The following is a 17,753-nucleotide window of genomic DNA, read 5'->3' on the forward strand; positions in this document are numbered from 1 at the left end:
GGAATAGGCCCAGATTTAACACAACTTTTATTATGCTTTTGTGATGTATTTTGTCCTTTTAGGGGCTTGCTCACTTTATTTTATAGGTATAGGGTACCAGACTGAAAGGTAGGCGGCGGTTCTAATGTGAGCAAAATTTTACAATATTGTTATGTAACATTTGTGTGTTAGATGAAAATTGTAACAATTTAACAAAGAGAATTTGACATCCTTGATTAATTTTATATCTTAATCATATGTCATTACTTGGCTACTCAAGATAAATATGCTATCATACTAGTGGTATTTGTCTGTGTGGATTATATTGTAAAACAGTTTAAGAGCTTGTATTCACTCTCGATTTTCTAAATTGTGTCTATACTTAGGTTTGCTGAGAGATACAATATGCACAGAGCGCAGCCTCCCCCTCCGTATAACCCCTATTACCTTCCGTATTATCCTAATGCAACACAGGGTAACATTGGGCAGCCCACCGTTGGCATGATGCCCCCCGCTGGGCAGCCCACTGCTAGCATGATGCCCCCCGTTGTTGAACATGTCAATATGGGGCTTCCAGACAGCGCTCCGCCAGAATACTCTCTGGGATTTGAAGACGAGATCGAACTGCTTTTCAGATGCTACCATAAGAAGAGGTCAGCTGTGCTATCTTGAACTGACATTAATAATTTGGTTTTGCTATTACAGAAATATCACTTAAACATTTTCACAAATGAAATTTATGTATAGCCTATATTTATATGTATATATTAGGTGTACAATCAAATTTTAATAATACAAGAGCCTACTTTTAAATAGCTATCAGCTATCAGCAATGTCATGCATGGGAAGGGTCAATGCTAAAAACTTGTTTCTTGTGTTCAAATGTGCTTCATGGTTTCATAAGAAAAGTGTATCTGACACTTATGGTTCAACTTTTAATAACTGTTGGAATCATCTGTGCTTTTCTTTACTGGTGAGTTGACTGGTGTTTATGCGCCACACCTATTTCAAATCATTTCGAAACACAAATCACAGATAATGAAGTGTGCTTAAGTGTTACTTTATAGGCTTGAGTAACTTAGACTCGTCTTTATGTCAGTTAATACAGTTAGGTCCATATATTTGGACATTGACACAATTTTCATAATTTTGGCTCTGTATGCCACCAGAATAGAATTTAAATGAAACAATTAAGATGAAGTGCAGACTTTAAGCTTTAATGCCTTTTCAGGCAATGACTGTCTTGAGTCTGGAACTCATGGACATCACCAGAGACTGGGTTTCCTCCTTTGTGATGCTTTGCCAGGCCTTTGCTGCAGCTGACTTCAGTTGTTGTTTGTTTGTGGGTCTTTCTGCCTATAGTTTTGTCTTCAGGAAGTGAAATGCATGCTCAATCGGGTTGAAATCAGGAGATTGACTTGGCCATTGCAGAATATTCCCCTTTTTTTAGCTTTAAAAACTCCTGGGTTGCTTTTGCTGTATGTTTTGGGTAATTGTCTACTTGTATTATGAAGTACTGTCCAATCAACTTTGCTCCATTTGGCTGAATCTGGGCAGACAGTATATCCCTATACACTTCAGAATTCTTCCGGCTGCAAGTAAGAAATGTCTTCTTATTAGAGTTACAGAAATTATTCATTCAAGAGCAGTGAGTGATTTTCTGTTTTTATTTTATTGTTTGGGTCATATTAACAGCGTAGTCAGCAGTATAGGTACTGTATATTACACTGCTGTCACTTAATAGACAGATCTAATATTATATGCATATAAACATTTTCATAATTTCGGCTCTGTATGCCACTAGAACAGGATTAAAAATAAAACAATCAAGATTAAATTGAAGTGCAGACTTTAAGCTTTTATTCAAGGGGTTGAACAAAAATATAACATAAAATGCTTAGGAATTACAACATTTTTTTATACACAGTCCCCCCATTTTCAGGGCCTCAAATGTAATTGGACAAATAAATATAATCATAAATAAAATGTTCATTTTTAATATTTTGTTGAGAATCCTTTTCAGGCAATGACTGTCTTGAGTCTGGAACTCATGGACATCACCAGAGACTGGGTTTCCTCCTTTGTGATGCTTTGCCAGGCCTTTACTGCAGCTGACTTCAGTTGTTTTTTGTTTGTGGGTCTTTCTGCCTTTAGTTTTGTCTTCAGCAAGTGAAATGCATGCTCAATCGGGTTGAGATCAGGAGATGGACTTGGCCACTGCAGAATAATCCACTTTTTTACCTTCAAAAACTCCTGTGTTGCTTTTGCTGTGTGTTTTGGGTCATTGTCCATTTCCATTTGTCCAAGTGGCGCCCAATCAACTTTGCTGCATTTGACTGAATCTCTGGGCAGAGAGTATATCTCTTCAGAATTCTTCCGGCTGCTTCTGTCCTCTGTCACGTCATCACTAAACACCAGTCACCCAGTGCCACTGGAAGCCATGCATGCTCATGCCATCACACCACTCCACCATGTTTCACAGATGATGTTGTATGCTTAGGATCATGAACTGTTCCAAGCCTTCTCCATATTTTTTTTTTCTTCCTGTCATTCTGGTACAGGTTGATTTTAATTTCAGCCGTCCAAAGAATGCTTTTCCAGAAGTGGTCTGGCTTTTTTAGATGTTTTTTTGGCAACGTCTAATCAGGCCTTGTTTGCACCTTGTGGTGAACCCTCTGTATTTGCTCTTGATTGAAGTCTTCTCTTGATGGTAGACTTTGACAGTGACACACCTACCTCCTGGAGAGTGATCTTCTCTTGGCTGGATGTTGTGAAAGGGTTTTTCTTTACCATGGAGAGGATCCTCCGATCATCCACCACTGTTGTCCCCTGCGGACGTCCAGGCATTTTTATGTTGCTGAGTTCACCAGTGCATTCTTTTTTTCTCAGAATGTACCAAACTGTTGATTTGGCCACTCCTACTGTTCCTGCTATCTCTCTGATTGATTTGTTTTGTTTTTGAAGTCTAACAATTGACTGTTTAACTTATATGGAGAGCTCCTTTGACCGCATGATGTGGGTTCACAGCAACAGCTTCCAAATGCAAATGGCACACTTAGAATCAACTCCAACTCCAGTAAAAGTACCTGCTTAGTTGATGTAGAAATAATGAAGGAATAGCCCACATCTGTCCATGAAACAGCTTTTGAGTCAACTGTCCAGTTACTTATGGTCCCTTGAAAAAGGGGGAGGTACATATTAAAGAGCTGTAATTCCTTAACCTTTCTTCCAATTGTAATGATAATACCCTCAAATTCAAGCTCAAAGTGTGCACTTTAAGCCCATATTTACTTTTGAAAACATAAAAAGTATTATAAAATATTATACCATCAAACTTTTGAACAGTAATGTGTATAGCATATTAACGTTGACATGCCATTTTCTTATAGGGAGACACTCAAGGACTGGGTGAGAGACACATACTGGTTTACCTACACTATGATGTGAGCACTTCTCCTTTGGATGCAGTACATGCATGTTTTAATATGCATGTACTGCATCCAAACATGTTACACTGACTTCTTGTGTTTGTTCAAAATTCACAAGGCTCATCTGTTGTGGTGACATACGTCGCAAAGTTCCCTTAAACTTCATCTTCCTAGCGCTATTTGTAAGTAAAACACAGAGCCGCTCTAGTATTTAATTGTGCTAAGCATTAAATGTGATCATTTTGTAAATGCTAAGTGCTGTTTTCCCACACAGACAATCACAGAAGGCTTTCTCCTTGGATCAGCGGTAGTGTGAGTAAAAAGCATCATTAAAATGCATTTCAGTTACTCAAAAATTTGCTCTTCAATTATTCAAAAACTTTAGTTACACAGCCAGTGTTATAGTAAGGAATTGTTATTACTATTCAGGTACTATTCAGCAGAGGCAGTGCTCTGGGCAGTGGGTGCAACTGCTCTGGTGTCTCTTGCAATGAGTTTGTTTCCACTGCAGTCGAAAGTAAGTTATAAAATTGGCTGTGTACTGTATCAACAAAAAAATTGAGTTATAAAGTTAAAAAAAAAACATACCTATGGTTGTTTTTAGTGGGACTTCACAGCTCTGTCAGGGAGCATATGGGTATTATGCTGGACGCTGTTTTCATTTGCATTACTCTGTGCAATTCTGAGATCACAGGTAAATCATCAACTAATATGTTATCCTCTTACCAAAGATGTTTACTTGTTCATATTAATTCATGCTGATTGTTATGTTTCAAAATATTTGTACATCCTTTACGCATCACTGGGAACTTTGATCTTCTCTGTGGTAAGAACACATCTTTCTTAGTCATGTTTTATCCAGTGTAGCTTTGTCGAAATGTATATGCAATCCTTATCAGGGCTCCCTGATATACTGTAGTACTTATACTATTAGGTTGGCGCAGTATTAATTTGGTCTGCCAGCAATCTTTTATTGTGCTTGCTTAATAGTACCCATTTACTGTTCTTATCTTGCTGTCTCTCCGTTTCTTTTTGCATTCTTAGTACCTGGTGATGGACACAGAGCTCATACTGGGTGGAAAGCATAAATACAGCATCAGTCCAGAAGAGTACATCTTTGCTACTCTGAACTTGTACCTTGATATTATCACAATTTTCTTATTATTGCTTCAATTATTTGGATTTTGTCGTTGATGTGGTTTATGAACATCATGATTGCTGCTCCACTCAACACCTCTCTCATGTAGACTATTAGGGTTTTGAGACACATTTTTACTCTATTTTTTAAACATAGCTTGATTGTGTCTATAACATATTGGAAGTTAAACTGAATTTTGGTTAATGGTACAAAAGCCTAAATCAGATAAAAACAACTATCAGGTAAATAGGTAACACACTGAAAAAAAAAATGGTGGTGAAACAATTTTCACTCAAAATTTGCTATTAAATTTCACAGATAATTACAAAGAAACAGCAACTCACAAATTGAATTAAACATGAATTTTAAAGTAGAACATATTTGTAAAACATACTTAAATATTTTTTATCAGTGCGGTTTAATAGTAAAATAGCTATTACATTAAGTAAAATTGCTATTAAATAGATATATAGATAAGTAAATAAAGGACAATGTCATATATATGGGATATGAATATGCAATAAACTCTGGGTTTTTGAGACCACCATTTTTCCCTCCATTATTTAATTTAAAACAACTCCATTGTGTCTGTAAGAGGTTGTAATAAATGTTCACTGTCATGTCACTGTACTTTAAGTTAAAGTATCTACTGTCATCCATTTGCTATGATTTTGAATCATTTGAGAACAACCACTAAAAACAACAACAATCTAGACAATTTACCTAACAGTGCCAGTTTTCAGTAGGTAAGAGTGGGTTAAGTTGTGCCACTTTTACTTAAAAAAAGAAAAGAATATTCCTATATATATAATATTTATTATAATTTATTATATATAGGCCTATTATATTTCAGTCTGCTATCAACTTAAGAAAAAAACATCTATGAAATATAACTGTAGTAGATATACAGGATAAAAAGTGGTCCAGTAACATCATATTAGCATACAAAACGTCCTATTTTTATATGATGTATATTATGAGACCATTCAAATATATGGTCACATGACAAATAATAACGCACCTTATGGTAAGGAGGTGACATCTTACCCCGCTCTCCATTAAGTTGTGTAAAGTGATGAGAAATAAAACATGGATGGATCTTTCTTGAACCCCAACGATTGCAAACTTAACCACAGAGAAACACTTCTGGGCAGCTGAAGAGGTAAGAAGAGTAAAGCTTTTGTTGTGCTGATATCTTGTATTACTTTTATTATGCATTATACAATGTTGCCGGAAGTTGGACACCGAAATCGACACCGACTTCGTCATCACAAAACGAAAGTGTCATGGAGGAATTGGACGAAAACGCTCGTGATAAGGAAAAATCGTTGGCAAAAAACAGTAAAACTGAGGACGGTGAAAACATGAAAACACAGATTCATAAGCCCTGTTCCCAGGGCAAGCAAGACACATCCACCGCTGTTACCACCACGGAGTACTGCGAAAAATTACAGGAGTGGATGTGGCAGTACTACTACAGCTATATGAACTGGCAGAGCTGGATATCCGTGTCTGCGTTTTCCTTCCCACCGTGTTTCCCAACACAAGGAACAAATGAAACGTCCGGGGCGGCGACATGGGGTGCAGATATGTCTAATGGAGACCTTCGCAATTGGTTTAGCAGCCCGTTTGGTTTTCCTGCTGCAGGACAGAGTCCTCGAGCTCCGGCCACAGCAGCCGCGCAGCTGCCACAACAACAACAGCAGCAGCAGCCTAATGGAAACGCTCAACAGCCAGGTAATAATATCCAATAAATAACTGTATCTGTATTGATCATTACTAGCGGTGAATATGACCGCTCAAATGACAGATGACTGTGTGAACCGGCTTCCTCGACTTTTAGTTTGCATAACAATTAGTGTAATATAATTTCGTTATACTCATTATCTGCATCATGTTAATACCTGGGTCTTTCTCATTATAAAGTAAGTATTTCCAGAAATATGCTTGTCACGCTCAGGCATCTAACTTCATTATTATGGCTTTATTATTATGTAAACATTAACAGGATGTTTAACAGCATAGAAAGTTAGCTGAAGTTGTTCAGTGAGGCATTGATGGTTACACGAAGTTGATAGATGTATAACCATCTTTTGAAAAATGCTGATTAGTTTATCTAACAGGATGGAATATTTTATAGTGATATAAACCAATACAAACCAAAAACCTCGCAATTTTTGTTCGTTAAATGTTTATTATAAAAGACAAACCAGATAGAAAGTGAAAGTGAAATAAACAGGGAAAACCTGAAATCGATTAACAAATACAACACTCACATGAAAACATGTTTGAGACTTTGTAATATGAGAAAGAGGAGATGAAGAAACACCATTCCTTATAATTGCCAATTGTATTTTAGAATGATCACTTGATTGTGAAATGAATATTATTCCCATTATTTTATCCTATAAACACATATATGACATATAAGACATATATTTAATGACAAGAATGATCCAATTTACACTAACAGTTCATGTCTATAATGTGTTTCACATAGGTAGGGAATATTCTATTCCCTCTCCTCTCCAACGGTTCTTGGCAGAAATGGTGGATTTCTTTATTCTTTTTTTCATTAAAGCTACAATTATCCTCAGTATTGTCCATTTGAGTGGAATGAAGTAAGTCTGAAATTTCATTGTGTATATTTCCTAACATATTGCTCATGTTGTATTTCATTAAAGTCATTCATTCATCTCTTTGTCAATTTTAGGGACATCTCAAAGTTTGCCATGCACTTCGTTGTAGAGGAGATTGATGAGGACACATCAATTGAGGAACTGCAGAAGATGATGCTTGTGGCTCTAGTGTACAGGATATTAGTTTGCTTTTATGAGGTAAGTTCAAACAACTGATTTAATCTGCTGAAATAATTCATGAAGACCTGAATAACTGTTTTTGATTGATTTCAGATCATGTGTATTTGGGGAGCTGGTGGGGCTACACCAGGGAAGTTTCTCATTGGCTTACGAGTGGTCACATGTGACAGCTCCGTCCTGGTTCAACCAAACCGCATTCTTGTGGTTCCAGCGACTAACGTCACGCTTTCTGCGTCAGTGTTGCTGTTAACTCTTTGTTTTATTTATTAAAAATTTGATATTTTTTCCAAAATTGAATTTTGAAACTTCTTCTATTATGATTTTCTTGTAGGTCGACAGTGAGAGCGTTAAACAAGAACTTCTCCATCGCTTTCTTCTTTCCGGCATTCATCACGCTTCTTTTCTTTCAGCACAACAGGACTGTGTATGATATTGTGGCTGGCACCATTGTGGTCAAGAGAAACAGGCTTAGATGACTGTCACTGAGGTCGATACCAACCTGAAATTGTAATGCAAAAACAAGCTCATAGACAAATGAGAGCGAACCAGCTGCAGTGACACATGCTGAACTGAACTAAAGCTATTGGCCTCTCGAAGAACTGTCACTTTAACAGCTGAACAGTGTATTTACAGTATTTCTCACCCATCTTCTTTGGACACCTAGTCTCATAAGCATGAACTGCTTTCTCAGAAGTATTTTTAATCATCTGTGGTGACATATTTGAATATTTTTCTTGTGCCAAAATAAGATAATTTATAAATTAGCTGCTTCACGATACTTGAACTTCCTCTGGTACATGCATTTCATCTCTATCTCTCTGTTTGTTAATGTATGTGTATTATTGATCTGAATATTTACTAAGAATATTATTTGACTAATGGAATTTGAGCAGGAATTAACATTTCTCCAAATGCAATATAGTTTGGTTATATATCCTAATCTACTGACTGGATTTGTATTTCAGATGAATGTTTTGTACCTAATTATTCATCCCATTTTATGTCCTTTAAAATCGTTAAAAACTTATTTTTAGCTGTTTTGCATACTGTAATTTTCACTGCATGCCTTTTTCAGCTCTGTGTTCTGCACTATTCTAAGCTGCTGAGTTGAGCAGTTCAACTTTAAGTTGCCTCATTCTTTTTCAGTTTGTTTTTTCTTTTGGATTGTTTAGGTATGGCCAAATCATAAATAATTCAATTATGTCCCAGAGAAAGCCTTCTGTGTTGTCTCTGTTTATAGATTGACCGTTTATACCAATAACAATCCTTTGAATAGACATGTTTAAGCAGGGATTTACAGCACATGAAAAAGGGTTTCATTTTTTGAAACTGTGTTTACATATGCAGTAGGCTGCATTAGGTTCATTTCCAAATAGCTGTAAGAGTCAGCATGTGACAAGAGTCAGAATGTGGACAAAACTGTGTCAGCAAATATTTAGAAGTCTCTTGAAACACTTTCAACAATTTTTTATAGGACTGGACAGTAATACACTTCTAAATGATGCTGATACATGTAAAGAATGATGTTCTACTAAACATTTTGAAATAAATACTTGTAAAACCTAACCAATATGGTACTGATATATTGTGTATCACAATTTTTTTAATGGAAAGACTGCTAAATTTTTCAGTCTGCTATTAAATTACATTAATTGAAGAAGAGTAGTAAGCATTTGGATTGTACTGGTCACGGACAAGTAATGTGTATAAAAAAAGAAGAGGACAGTCTTACATTGAGGAACGTGTTTGTGGCATCTGGCACTCCTAACAGGTGTTCTCATCAGTTGACATGAGTCACCAGTAGATGGCGCGAGAGCGCTGATTTGCAATGTAAACTGCCTGTGTATATTGAATGTGTCAAACTGAAGTAATCACTCATGACTCATGGTGTGTATATTTAAAGACAAAATGTTTATAAAACGGGTAGTTCCAGTCATGGTTTCTGGTTATTAACAACAGCTACGAAGTGTGCACAATATAACTGCACGGATTCCATAACGTATCGTTATTTTTAATGCATCGCGACGTTCTATTAGGCTATATTAGGAAGTATATCTTCTAGAATTCTAGAGTAGTTCTACCCACACTGAAAATTTTGCCATCATTAAATTTTATAATCCTCCACGTCGTTTCAAACATGTATGACTTTTCTCAATCAATGGTAACCAAAACTGTTTGGTTACCAGCAGTCTTCAGAATATCTATTTATGTGTTCCACAGAACATACAGGTTTGGAACGACATGAGGGTGAGTAAACGATGACGGAATTTTTGGTGAACTATCCCTTTAATGGATTTGCATAATAAAATAGCGTTTTCGTGATGGGTTGACAGAAAATTCGATATGGACCACCAGAAAACACTTTTTGTCCAACCCGTGAAAACCAATGGTTAATTACAGCAGTGTTGGAATATACATAATAGGTATAAAGTCTGTTGTGTATCATTGTTTAAACTGGCCTTTCTTTCTTCATTTCCACTGAAAGTTTTTTGCAGGGCATATGATTTCTTTGCAAGAACATAATGAAGGGTTGACTGTGTTACTGTAGGCCCTGCAGATGGCTTTCTCCAACACAGACCTTCATCGCTCACTCAGATATTTTCCTTTTCTGTCTATCACTTTGACCCTGCTGACTTGTAAAACCCTTTCGCTATCAGAATGGTACCACTGATGTTACATTGCAGTTATCAGTGAGTAGTGCCCAGCCACACTCAGCCTGACTTTGTTTATCTCTGAGTCAGATTGAGAATGCTATGCCAACTATATGACGTCATTGTGAGCCATGGCTCTGTGTGGGGGACACCAGTCACTCTCATGCTGCTATTATGATAATGCTGGCTAGGTCCCACTTATATTAAGTGGCCTTAACACCTCCTGACTACCAGGAAAAAAAATTGTGAATTAGAGGACATCGGGACTGTTTTTTACATTTTTTTATAAAAAGACATGAATAGACATGAAAAGGCAAAAACAGTGGGATTTTTGTTTACATCACAAATCAATTTTCATTTTTTATACCAAACCTTATATAAAGATGATTCTCAACTATGTTATGAAAGATATTTTTAAAACACATTTTTCTTTATGAAAAATTTGTGTAAAATGGCCATAAACGAGTTTTTCCATTATATACAATGTATCTATAAACTATCTAATTTGCATATTAATGTGTTTTTGGGGCAACATAGAATGAACAAATAAGTGCAATAATGGGAGTAATAATTAGCAAGAGTTTCATAATAATATCTAATATTTAATAGGAATATTGATACATAATTTTTTCTCTATTCATTTGTTGTGTCTCCCAAAATGTGTAATAAACACGCTTTAAGTCCTGGTGTCCTCTACAGTGGACATGTATGAAATCAATGTCCTGTTTCATAACAGAACGTTATATTTTGATTTCAACCCCCATAACATTTTCCTGAGATATTGATTTATGACAAACAATTAGAAAATTAGTCAGATTTAAATGATAATTACAAAATATTATCATATTTCCATAAGGGTGTAACACTTGATAACTAAATTAATGTCAGCCATTTTTAAAGACCAAGGAGTGGGAGTGGTCATGGTGAAACATCCAATTATTTGGTATCTCTGAAAAGCCCTGAATGTGCTCTGTACAGGACATCCAGACTTAAAAATCTGACATGTAACGTTTCAGAGAAATCGCTAAAAAATTATGTCCTCTACAGAGGACAAAACTCCATAGCTGGTATGTACTTACATCAAAAAATAAGTACAATGTACTTATTGTGTTGATATTGATTTGCAAAACACTTCTGCTGCTATTGAGGTGGGATACGGGTAAGGTTAAGGACAGGTTTGGTGTATGGGTGGGTTCAAGGGTTGGTTAAGGTGGAAGGGATGGGTCAACAGTGTAACTATAAATGTTATTACAGAAACTAATTACAGATGTAATTGCATGCAGGTACTTTTTTTTTTAATACAAGTACAATGTAAAATCATGTATGTATGCAATAAGTGTATTGTATCAAATATTAATTTGAATGTAAGTACATAGTAGTTAAGGCCACCTAATATAAAGTGGGACCGCTGGCTCATTATATATAATTTGTTTTAAAAAAATTAATCCCTTCTGTAGAATGATGTCAAGCTAAGTGTTCATCAGGTGTGTCTCTAATCTGGTCTTTTCAAAATTCTGGCAGTGAATGTGAAATTGTTGGTAGGTACTATAAAAGCGCGTTCATGTGTTTGCGCTAGTTAAGTTTTGCTGTTTTTGAGTGGTCTGAAGGGTGAGAGAAGGAAAGGACACAGTCAGCCTCTAAGGCATGTTGTCAGGGGCTTCCAAACAACAAGCTGATTGGCTGATTGGACAGCATTCTGTCATTAATTGGTGATGTGTTTTACTTTCTGTAGTAATGATGTCATCGGTAGCCAATCAAAGTGCCATGGTGACTGTGATTGGTGTGATCCGATTGGCTATTCAGTTGAAAATAAGATGGGGTTGGGTTTCTCATCATCCAAGACTGATGTTCACTCTGAGCTTTTGCAAAATGAGTCTGCTCTTCCAAATCGATGATCAAAACGACAATAGCGAGGAACAGTGCTCTCAAAACAGCGATACAATCCTCATTGGCATTTTAGGCTTCTATCCTGTTATTCTGTCTTTATTACCCCAAGACTGCAGCATACAGTGTTGAATTGTAGCTTAATGTCGTTGTCTTGTACTGTGGAGAAGTGAGGGGATTTCCTCATCGCTCGAGGCTATAACAGTGTACTTTAAAACAGAGCATCCATATCTGGTCCTTCGAAAGAATAAACAAAACATATTCTTGCCATGAAAATTGATATTGACCTCTCTGTCCCCCAAATGTATGTTTTTCTTCTGATCTCTTTATTTTAGGTTTATTTATAAGCCAGTTGTTAGTAAGGACAGGTTTGGTGTATGGGTGGGTTCAAGGGTTGGTTAAGGTGGAAGGGATGGGTCAACAGTGTAACTATAAATGTTATTACAGAAACTAATTACAGATGTAATTGCATGCAGGTACTTTTTTTTTTAATACAAGTACAATGTAAAATCATGTATGTATGCAATAAGTGTATTGTATCAAATATTAATTTGAATGTAAGTACATAGTAGTTAAGGCCACCTAATATAAAGTGGGACCGCTGGCTCATTATATATAATTTGTTTTAAAAAAATTAATCCCTTCTGTAGAATGATGTCAAGCTAAGTGTTCATCAGGTGTGTCTCTAATCTGGTCTTTTCAAAATTCTGGCAGTGAATGTGAAATTGTTGGTAGGTACTATAAAAGCGCGTTCATGTGTTTGCGCTAGTTAAGTTTTGCTGTTTTTGAGTGGTCTGAAGGGTGAGAGAAGGAAAGGACACAGTCAGCCTCTAAGGCATGTTGTCAGGGGCTTCCAAACAACAAGCTGATTGGCTGATTGGACAGCATTCTGTCATTAATTGGTGATGTGTTTTACTTTCTGTAGTAATGATGTCATCGGTAGCCAATCAAAGTGCCATGGTGACTGTGATTGGTGTGATCCGATTGGCTATTCAGTTGAAAATAAGATGGGGTTGGGTTTCTCATCATCCAAGACTGATGTTCACTCTGAGCTTTTGCAAAATGAGTCTGCTCTTCCAAATCGATGATCAAAACGACAATAGCGAGGAACAGTGCTCTCAAAACAGCGATACAATCCTCATTGGCATTTTAGGCTTCTATCCTGTTATTCTGTCTTTATTACCCCAAGACTGCAGCATACAGTGTTGAATTGTAGCTTAATGTCGTTGTCTTGTACTGTGGAGAAGTGAGGGGATTTCCTCATCGCTCGAGGCTATAACAGTGTACTTTAAAACAGAGCATCCATATCTGGTCCTTCGAAAGAATAAACAAAACATATTCTTGCCATGAAAATTGATATTGACCTCTCTGTCCCCCAAATGTATGTTTTTCTTCTGATCTCTTTATTTTAGGTTTATTTATAAGCCAGTTGTTAGAGCCATATAATGCTTTATAGAAAGTGAGCACAGTGAAACATGGTAAAGAAGAAGTGTAGAAAAAAAACATTTGGTTTGTATAGAGGTAGTTTGATCAGAGGACGATTTATTTATACCAGTGGGAAGTGAAATTGCAATCTTACGTATTGCAATTTACGTACAATAGAAATGCATTGAAATATACAGAAAAATAAATTGTAAAAATACATATATTCCTCAGTTTGAGGCCAATCATCCTCTGAATTTAGAGCAGACTGTTATCACAGTTCAAAAGTATTGACCAACCTTATCAATGTCCAAGTGTCTGTCTGTAAGGCGATTAATGTTTAACACCTCCAGGTTTACACACTGACAGGCAACTAACTATGTGTATGTGACTCATGGCTCTCTGGCAGACGTTTTAATTAGTGATCCAGCTGCAGGAGAATGGAGACTTCAATGTCCATTATAACGGAAGGTGCTGAGGTGAGAATGGATGGGGGGTTAATCTCAGAGGGGACAGATTTGGCGGCAACACTGTGGGAGATGCAGCAAAGCATGTCTGTTATTCATGTCTATATGTTGGACTCTGTGTCTGTTATGTGATGACTTGATTTAAACCTGTAATTAATTATTAAAATCCTGACGGGGGACTTTATTCAGAGGCAGCTGCTGGTAAATCAAAGGGACTGACAGCTTGCCAGAGCTTCGGTATACTGAAAGATAGGTTACAAGATTATAGGGGACAGCCATACAGTGCTTGGCTAAACAGCATGATCAAATGTATGTATTCAAATAGGCCATTCCACTGGAACGTTGTGCTTGTAGGTTTGGAAAGTTTGACCACTAGATAATTTCTTTGACCTTACAGTCTTACTCATTTATGGCCCCATTTGAATAAACATTTGTTGACATGAGGAATTCTTGAATCTGGTTCCCAGTCATTCAGCAATAGTGAACTCAGTCAAGTTGCACAAAGGGGAAAGTGTCTGCCCAGCAACAGTATCAGTGTTTACTAAACAATTCAAGCACAACAAATTCACTAAACCAGGAAGTTGTACTGAAATAAATCTATTTCAAGGGGAAAACTGTAGAATAACTAAATACGTTTTTTTACTTTAGAAAGAGTGGATTTCACTATGAATGTTCTATTTTATAATAAAAATCATTGCATTTTACTAACAAGTCAGTATAACTATTAAAGTACTTTTGGAATACTTTAAAGCCAAAAGTGGCTTCTTTTGGAATTAATTGTGGCAGTTGTTTGCCTGGCTCATAAGTTCATCTGGCCTGTCTGGTTTTGGCATTTTCTTAAAATCAGTGCATTTTATGTTTTTGCATTGAAATGAAGAGAACATGAGTGAATTTACTGTATGAAACATTTGCTTTCTCAGTCCTCAAGTCGAGTTAGATTTTTGGCCCTTTACAAAAAGTTCAGGCATGTCTGGAAATAATGTTGCAACACTGGAAAAAGGAAGTGGCATGGATTAACCCACTTGTTTACCTCAGCGGTTTTGCCAAGAGATAAATTAAAAAAGAAACCAAATGTAATATAATCTTTGCTACATCTTAGGATACAGTATATGAGAGCAGGAACAATTTTCATTCCAGTTTATGTTTTTATACTGATTCAGATAATAATTAATAATGCATTGGACTACGAAACATTATTAGACATACAGGTGTATCTCAATAAATTAGAATGTCGTGGAAAAGTTCATTTATTTCAGTAATTCAACTCAAATTGTGAAACTCGTGTATTAAATAAGATTTTAAAAGTGAAAAGTAACTTGTGTAGAAATTGACAAATGGTAGCATTTATCATTTACTTGTTATTCGTTAAGCAAAAGCGAGGAGGAAAACCATTTTCACATGGTTTGCATGGTTTTCTCCATTTTATGTTTCTGCGTAGTGTTAACCATTTTCCAGTACTTTTGTGGCAAAGCAGTGACAGTGATTAGAGATGGAAGATCTAGTAATGGTTTTATAATTGCTGTTTGTCTGTTTTCTTATGTTTCCTCTCTCTGTTATGCTGCCAAAACCACTATTGAGGCTGTAGTGCCCCTCCCTTGTGCTTAGTATTAAGTCTTTTGAGTGTCTGATAAAGAGAATGTTATTGCATTCCTTACTGGAAGCCTCAGATATAGTGACCAGTCTGAGGTTTCAATTTTATTAAGCATTCAGCACTTTTGACCACTGAACTTTGCCCTCCTCAACCCCTTGGCAATGTTTAAAGAAAACAACGATGATGTTCTTCATGTCTGTGCTTGTAAAGTGGTTGAGCTTCCTTGCTCCTCAAGTTGTATTCTCAGCAGAAGTGTGTAGGCCAGAGCTATTTTTGGCTTAATGCTTGAAATTCTGGCTCTGAAAGACATGGAAAAACATTTTACTTTCAGAAAGATTTGGCTGTCTGTTATTGTGGTTCTGTTTAAGAAGTCAATGAAGTACTTGAAAACGATAGTTTTAAAAGTTCAGTCGTCATTTACTCACCCATGTGTCGTTCCTAATCTGTATGACAATCTTTCTTCTGTGGAACACAAAAGAAAATATTTTGAAAATCACTGGGGTCCAGTTAAAGATAGTACTACAAATAGCTCTGTGATTATACGATTTCTTTGAGTTGAACAGACCTTGTGACTCAGCTCATCTGTTTTACATTCAATTGGGCCTTGCAAACCAACAAATGTCATACATCCTGGACATACTGTCTATTAATCATCCACACATTAGAACTATTTATTGGATATATGGTATTAAAGGGATAAAAAAAACTTTTTTCTTCACATGCATACATAGTTACACGCTCACATAACGCATGACTCAGAGAAAAATTCTCGAGGTGGAATTTTGTGAGACATATGTAGACCCTGTCCTTGTTACCTCAGCAACACAGGTCCTTGCGTAATCTTCCCACATGCTCAGAGACAGTATAGTACCAACTAAATCAAGGGGCTTTCCAGTTCGAAGTGTGTACAGATCACTCAAATGACACCGGACTGGATGCCTTCTGTTAGAAAAGTCCCTTTAAAGGGAAGTCAGTTCACTTGGCGGCCATATTGGCATTCTGCCAAAAATAGCTCCTGTCTACTTGAACAGGGAGGGCCTGATATCTCTAAAACTGTTTGTCAAGATCGCGTTTTAATAAAATATTTCAAATTAGTAATAAAACTACATAACATTGGTATCATAAATGGTGCTTATTTTGCGAAAATTCTAACAAAAGCTGCATTTTGAAGCTAATCTGAGTGAATTAGCTAACACTAAACACATGGTAAAGGTGTAAATGTAAAATAAACAGGTGATGAGTCTAACTGAAAGGCGATGTGTAATTTTAACTGTCAGGTGGGAAGTTGATTCCTACATCTGCCATATTGTCCATTTGCAATTTCACCCATTTGTATTTTTTATAAATATCTTTCTTTACTTTATAATGTTTCTGTGACATGAGAGATTAAACTGTCTCATAATTCTCTTCACATGCTTCAAACTACAAATTTAATATATACAATCATGCAAACTGTCTTACATTTTTCACGAGAAAACACTTTCTTTCCTTGTTTTACATGAACGCCATAACCTTAGCATATTAATGTATTTTCTTATTTTTGCAGCCCTAAATTCTGTTAAGTTGGTCCTCTACATCATATCTTATGTTTTATGCTTGTGTCCACTGCAAAGATATCAGCATGAGTTCTGGTCTTCTGTCCCCTTGTACATGTCTGGACATGTTAGGACATGCCTCACTATCTCTAAGAAGTTTCAGCAAAGTTCTGTAGGGTGAAAGTTCTGTCAGTGTGAAGAGTGAACAGGTGTCAGTACTTAATATAGCCAGCAAAACACTTTTTTCCTCCAGGGTTTGCAAAAGTGATTGGATTTCTGTGAGAAGAAAGTGGACCTGATCATGGACAACTGTGAGTGCATTTCTGTCATTGCAGAGTAGCTCCTGATGGTTATACACTGGTGACTTTGATTTAAGTTAAATGTGTACTTCTTTATGGCACACTTAACTTATCTTTCACTGTATAGTTTACATCTGTCTAATCTGAGTTTTATGAAAGTGAGAGCTAAACTAGAAAAGGAAGATGAAAAAAGAGAAGCTAAGACTGGCAGCCAAGTGAGAACACTTCATAGCTCTTTCATCCCATCTCCCCAGAGACTGGTTAAGGCAATACTTCGACAAACAGTAACATAGCAACCCTCCCAAAATCTCCTGCTATTAGAAGGAATGGAGATATCAAAGACTTTCTCTCTGCATGGCTTTGTAGGGTTTAGGCACTGAGCCATCCAGAGTGAGAACAGTACAGGTATTCTCTGTCTAATAGTCTCTGCCAAAGCTATCTGACACCGTCTGCCTCTGACAGAGATAATAATAATAATGGATAGAATAGCATGAAAGTCTTTATTATTTGTATCTGTAACTATAGAAATTAATATATATA

General features: G+C 36.4%; 2 protein-coding genes and 1 pseudogene across 5 annotated transcripts in view; all 3 read left to right on the plus strand.

Annotated features, from left to right (window-relative positions):
- The first annotated feature begins 441 nt into the window (after window positions 1-441).
- LOC107699465 (protein lifeguard 1-like) lies at window positions 442-4,601 on the plus strand (annotated as a pseudogene).
- A 1,027-nt stretch (window positions 4,602-5,628) lies between these two features.
- On the plus strand, window positions 5,629-7,857 carry fam8a1b (family with sequence similarity 8 member A1b). Of its 2 annotated transcripts, XM_016500757.1 has the most exons (6): window positions 5,629-5,707; window positions 5,943-6,282; window positions 7,046-7,166; window positions 7,259-7,382; window positions 7,458-7,597; window positions 7,696-7,857. In XM_016500757.1, the coding sequence occupies exons 2-6, from the start codon at window positions 6,006-6,008 to the stop codon at window positions 7,838-7,840; spliced, it is 807 nt and encodes a 268-aa protein (XP_016356243.1). In that variant the 5' UTR covers window positions 5,629-5,707; window positions 5,943-6,005; the 3' UTR covers window positions 7,841-7,857. The 2 variants fall into 2 exon arrangements, with proteins under 2 accessions (XP_016356243.1, XP_016356242.1); XM_016500756.1 differs by lacking the exon at window positions 5,629-5,707 and having other exon boundaries at window positions 5,778-6,282.
- A 95-nt stretch (window positions 7,858-7,952) lies between these two features.
- Window positions 7,953-17,753, plus strand: part of LOC107699498 (ataxin-1-like) — a 21,784-nt gene continuing 11,983 nt past the window's right edge. Inside the window, exon 1 of one of the 3 annotated variants that reach the window (XM_016500753.1) lies at window positions 7,953-7,987. The gene's annotated coding sequence lies outside the window, so the exon portion shown is untranslated. Of the gene's footprint in view, window positions 7,988-10,962; window positions 11,083-17,094; window positions 17,226-17,753 lie in introns of those variants that run through there. The other 2 variants (XM_016500754.1, XM_016500752.1) reach the window with 2 other exon arrangements.

The sequence above is a fragment of the Sinocyclocheilus anshuiensis genome, unplaced genomic scaffold, assembly GCF_001515605.1.
Source record: "Sinocyclocheilus anshuiensis isolate Anshui unplaced genomic scaffold, SAMN03320099.WGS_v1.1 scaffold670, whole genome shotgun sequence".
Lineage (NCBI taxonomy): Eukaryota > Metazoa > Chordata > Actinopteri > Cypriniformes > Cyprinidae > Sinocyclocheilus > Sinocyclocheilus anshuiensis.

Coding starts and splice junctions, on each gene's coding strand:
- fam8a1b (XM_016500756.1), top strand. CDS start 5,832: ATGGAGGAATTGGACGAAAACGCTCGTGATAAGGAAAAATCGTTGGCA. Junction 6,283..7,045: donor TGGAAACGCTCAACAGCCAG/GTAATAATATCC, acceptor TGTTTCACATAG/GTAGGGAATATTCTATTCCC. Junction 7,598..7,695: donor ACTAACGTCACGCTTTCTGC/GTCAGTGTTGCT, acceptor ATTTTCTTGTAG/GTCGACAGTGAGAGCGTTAA.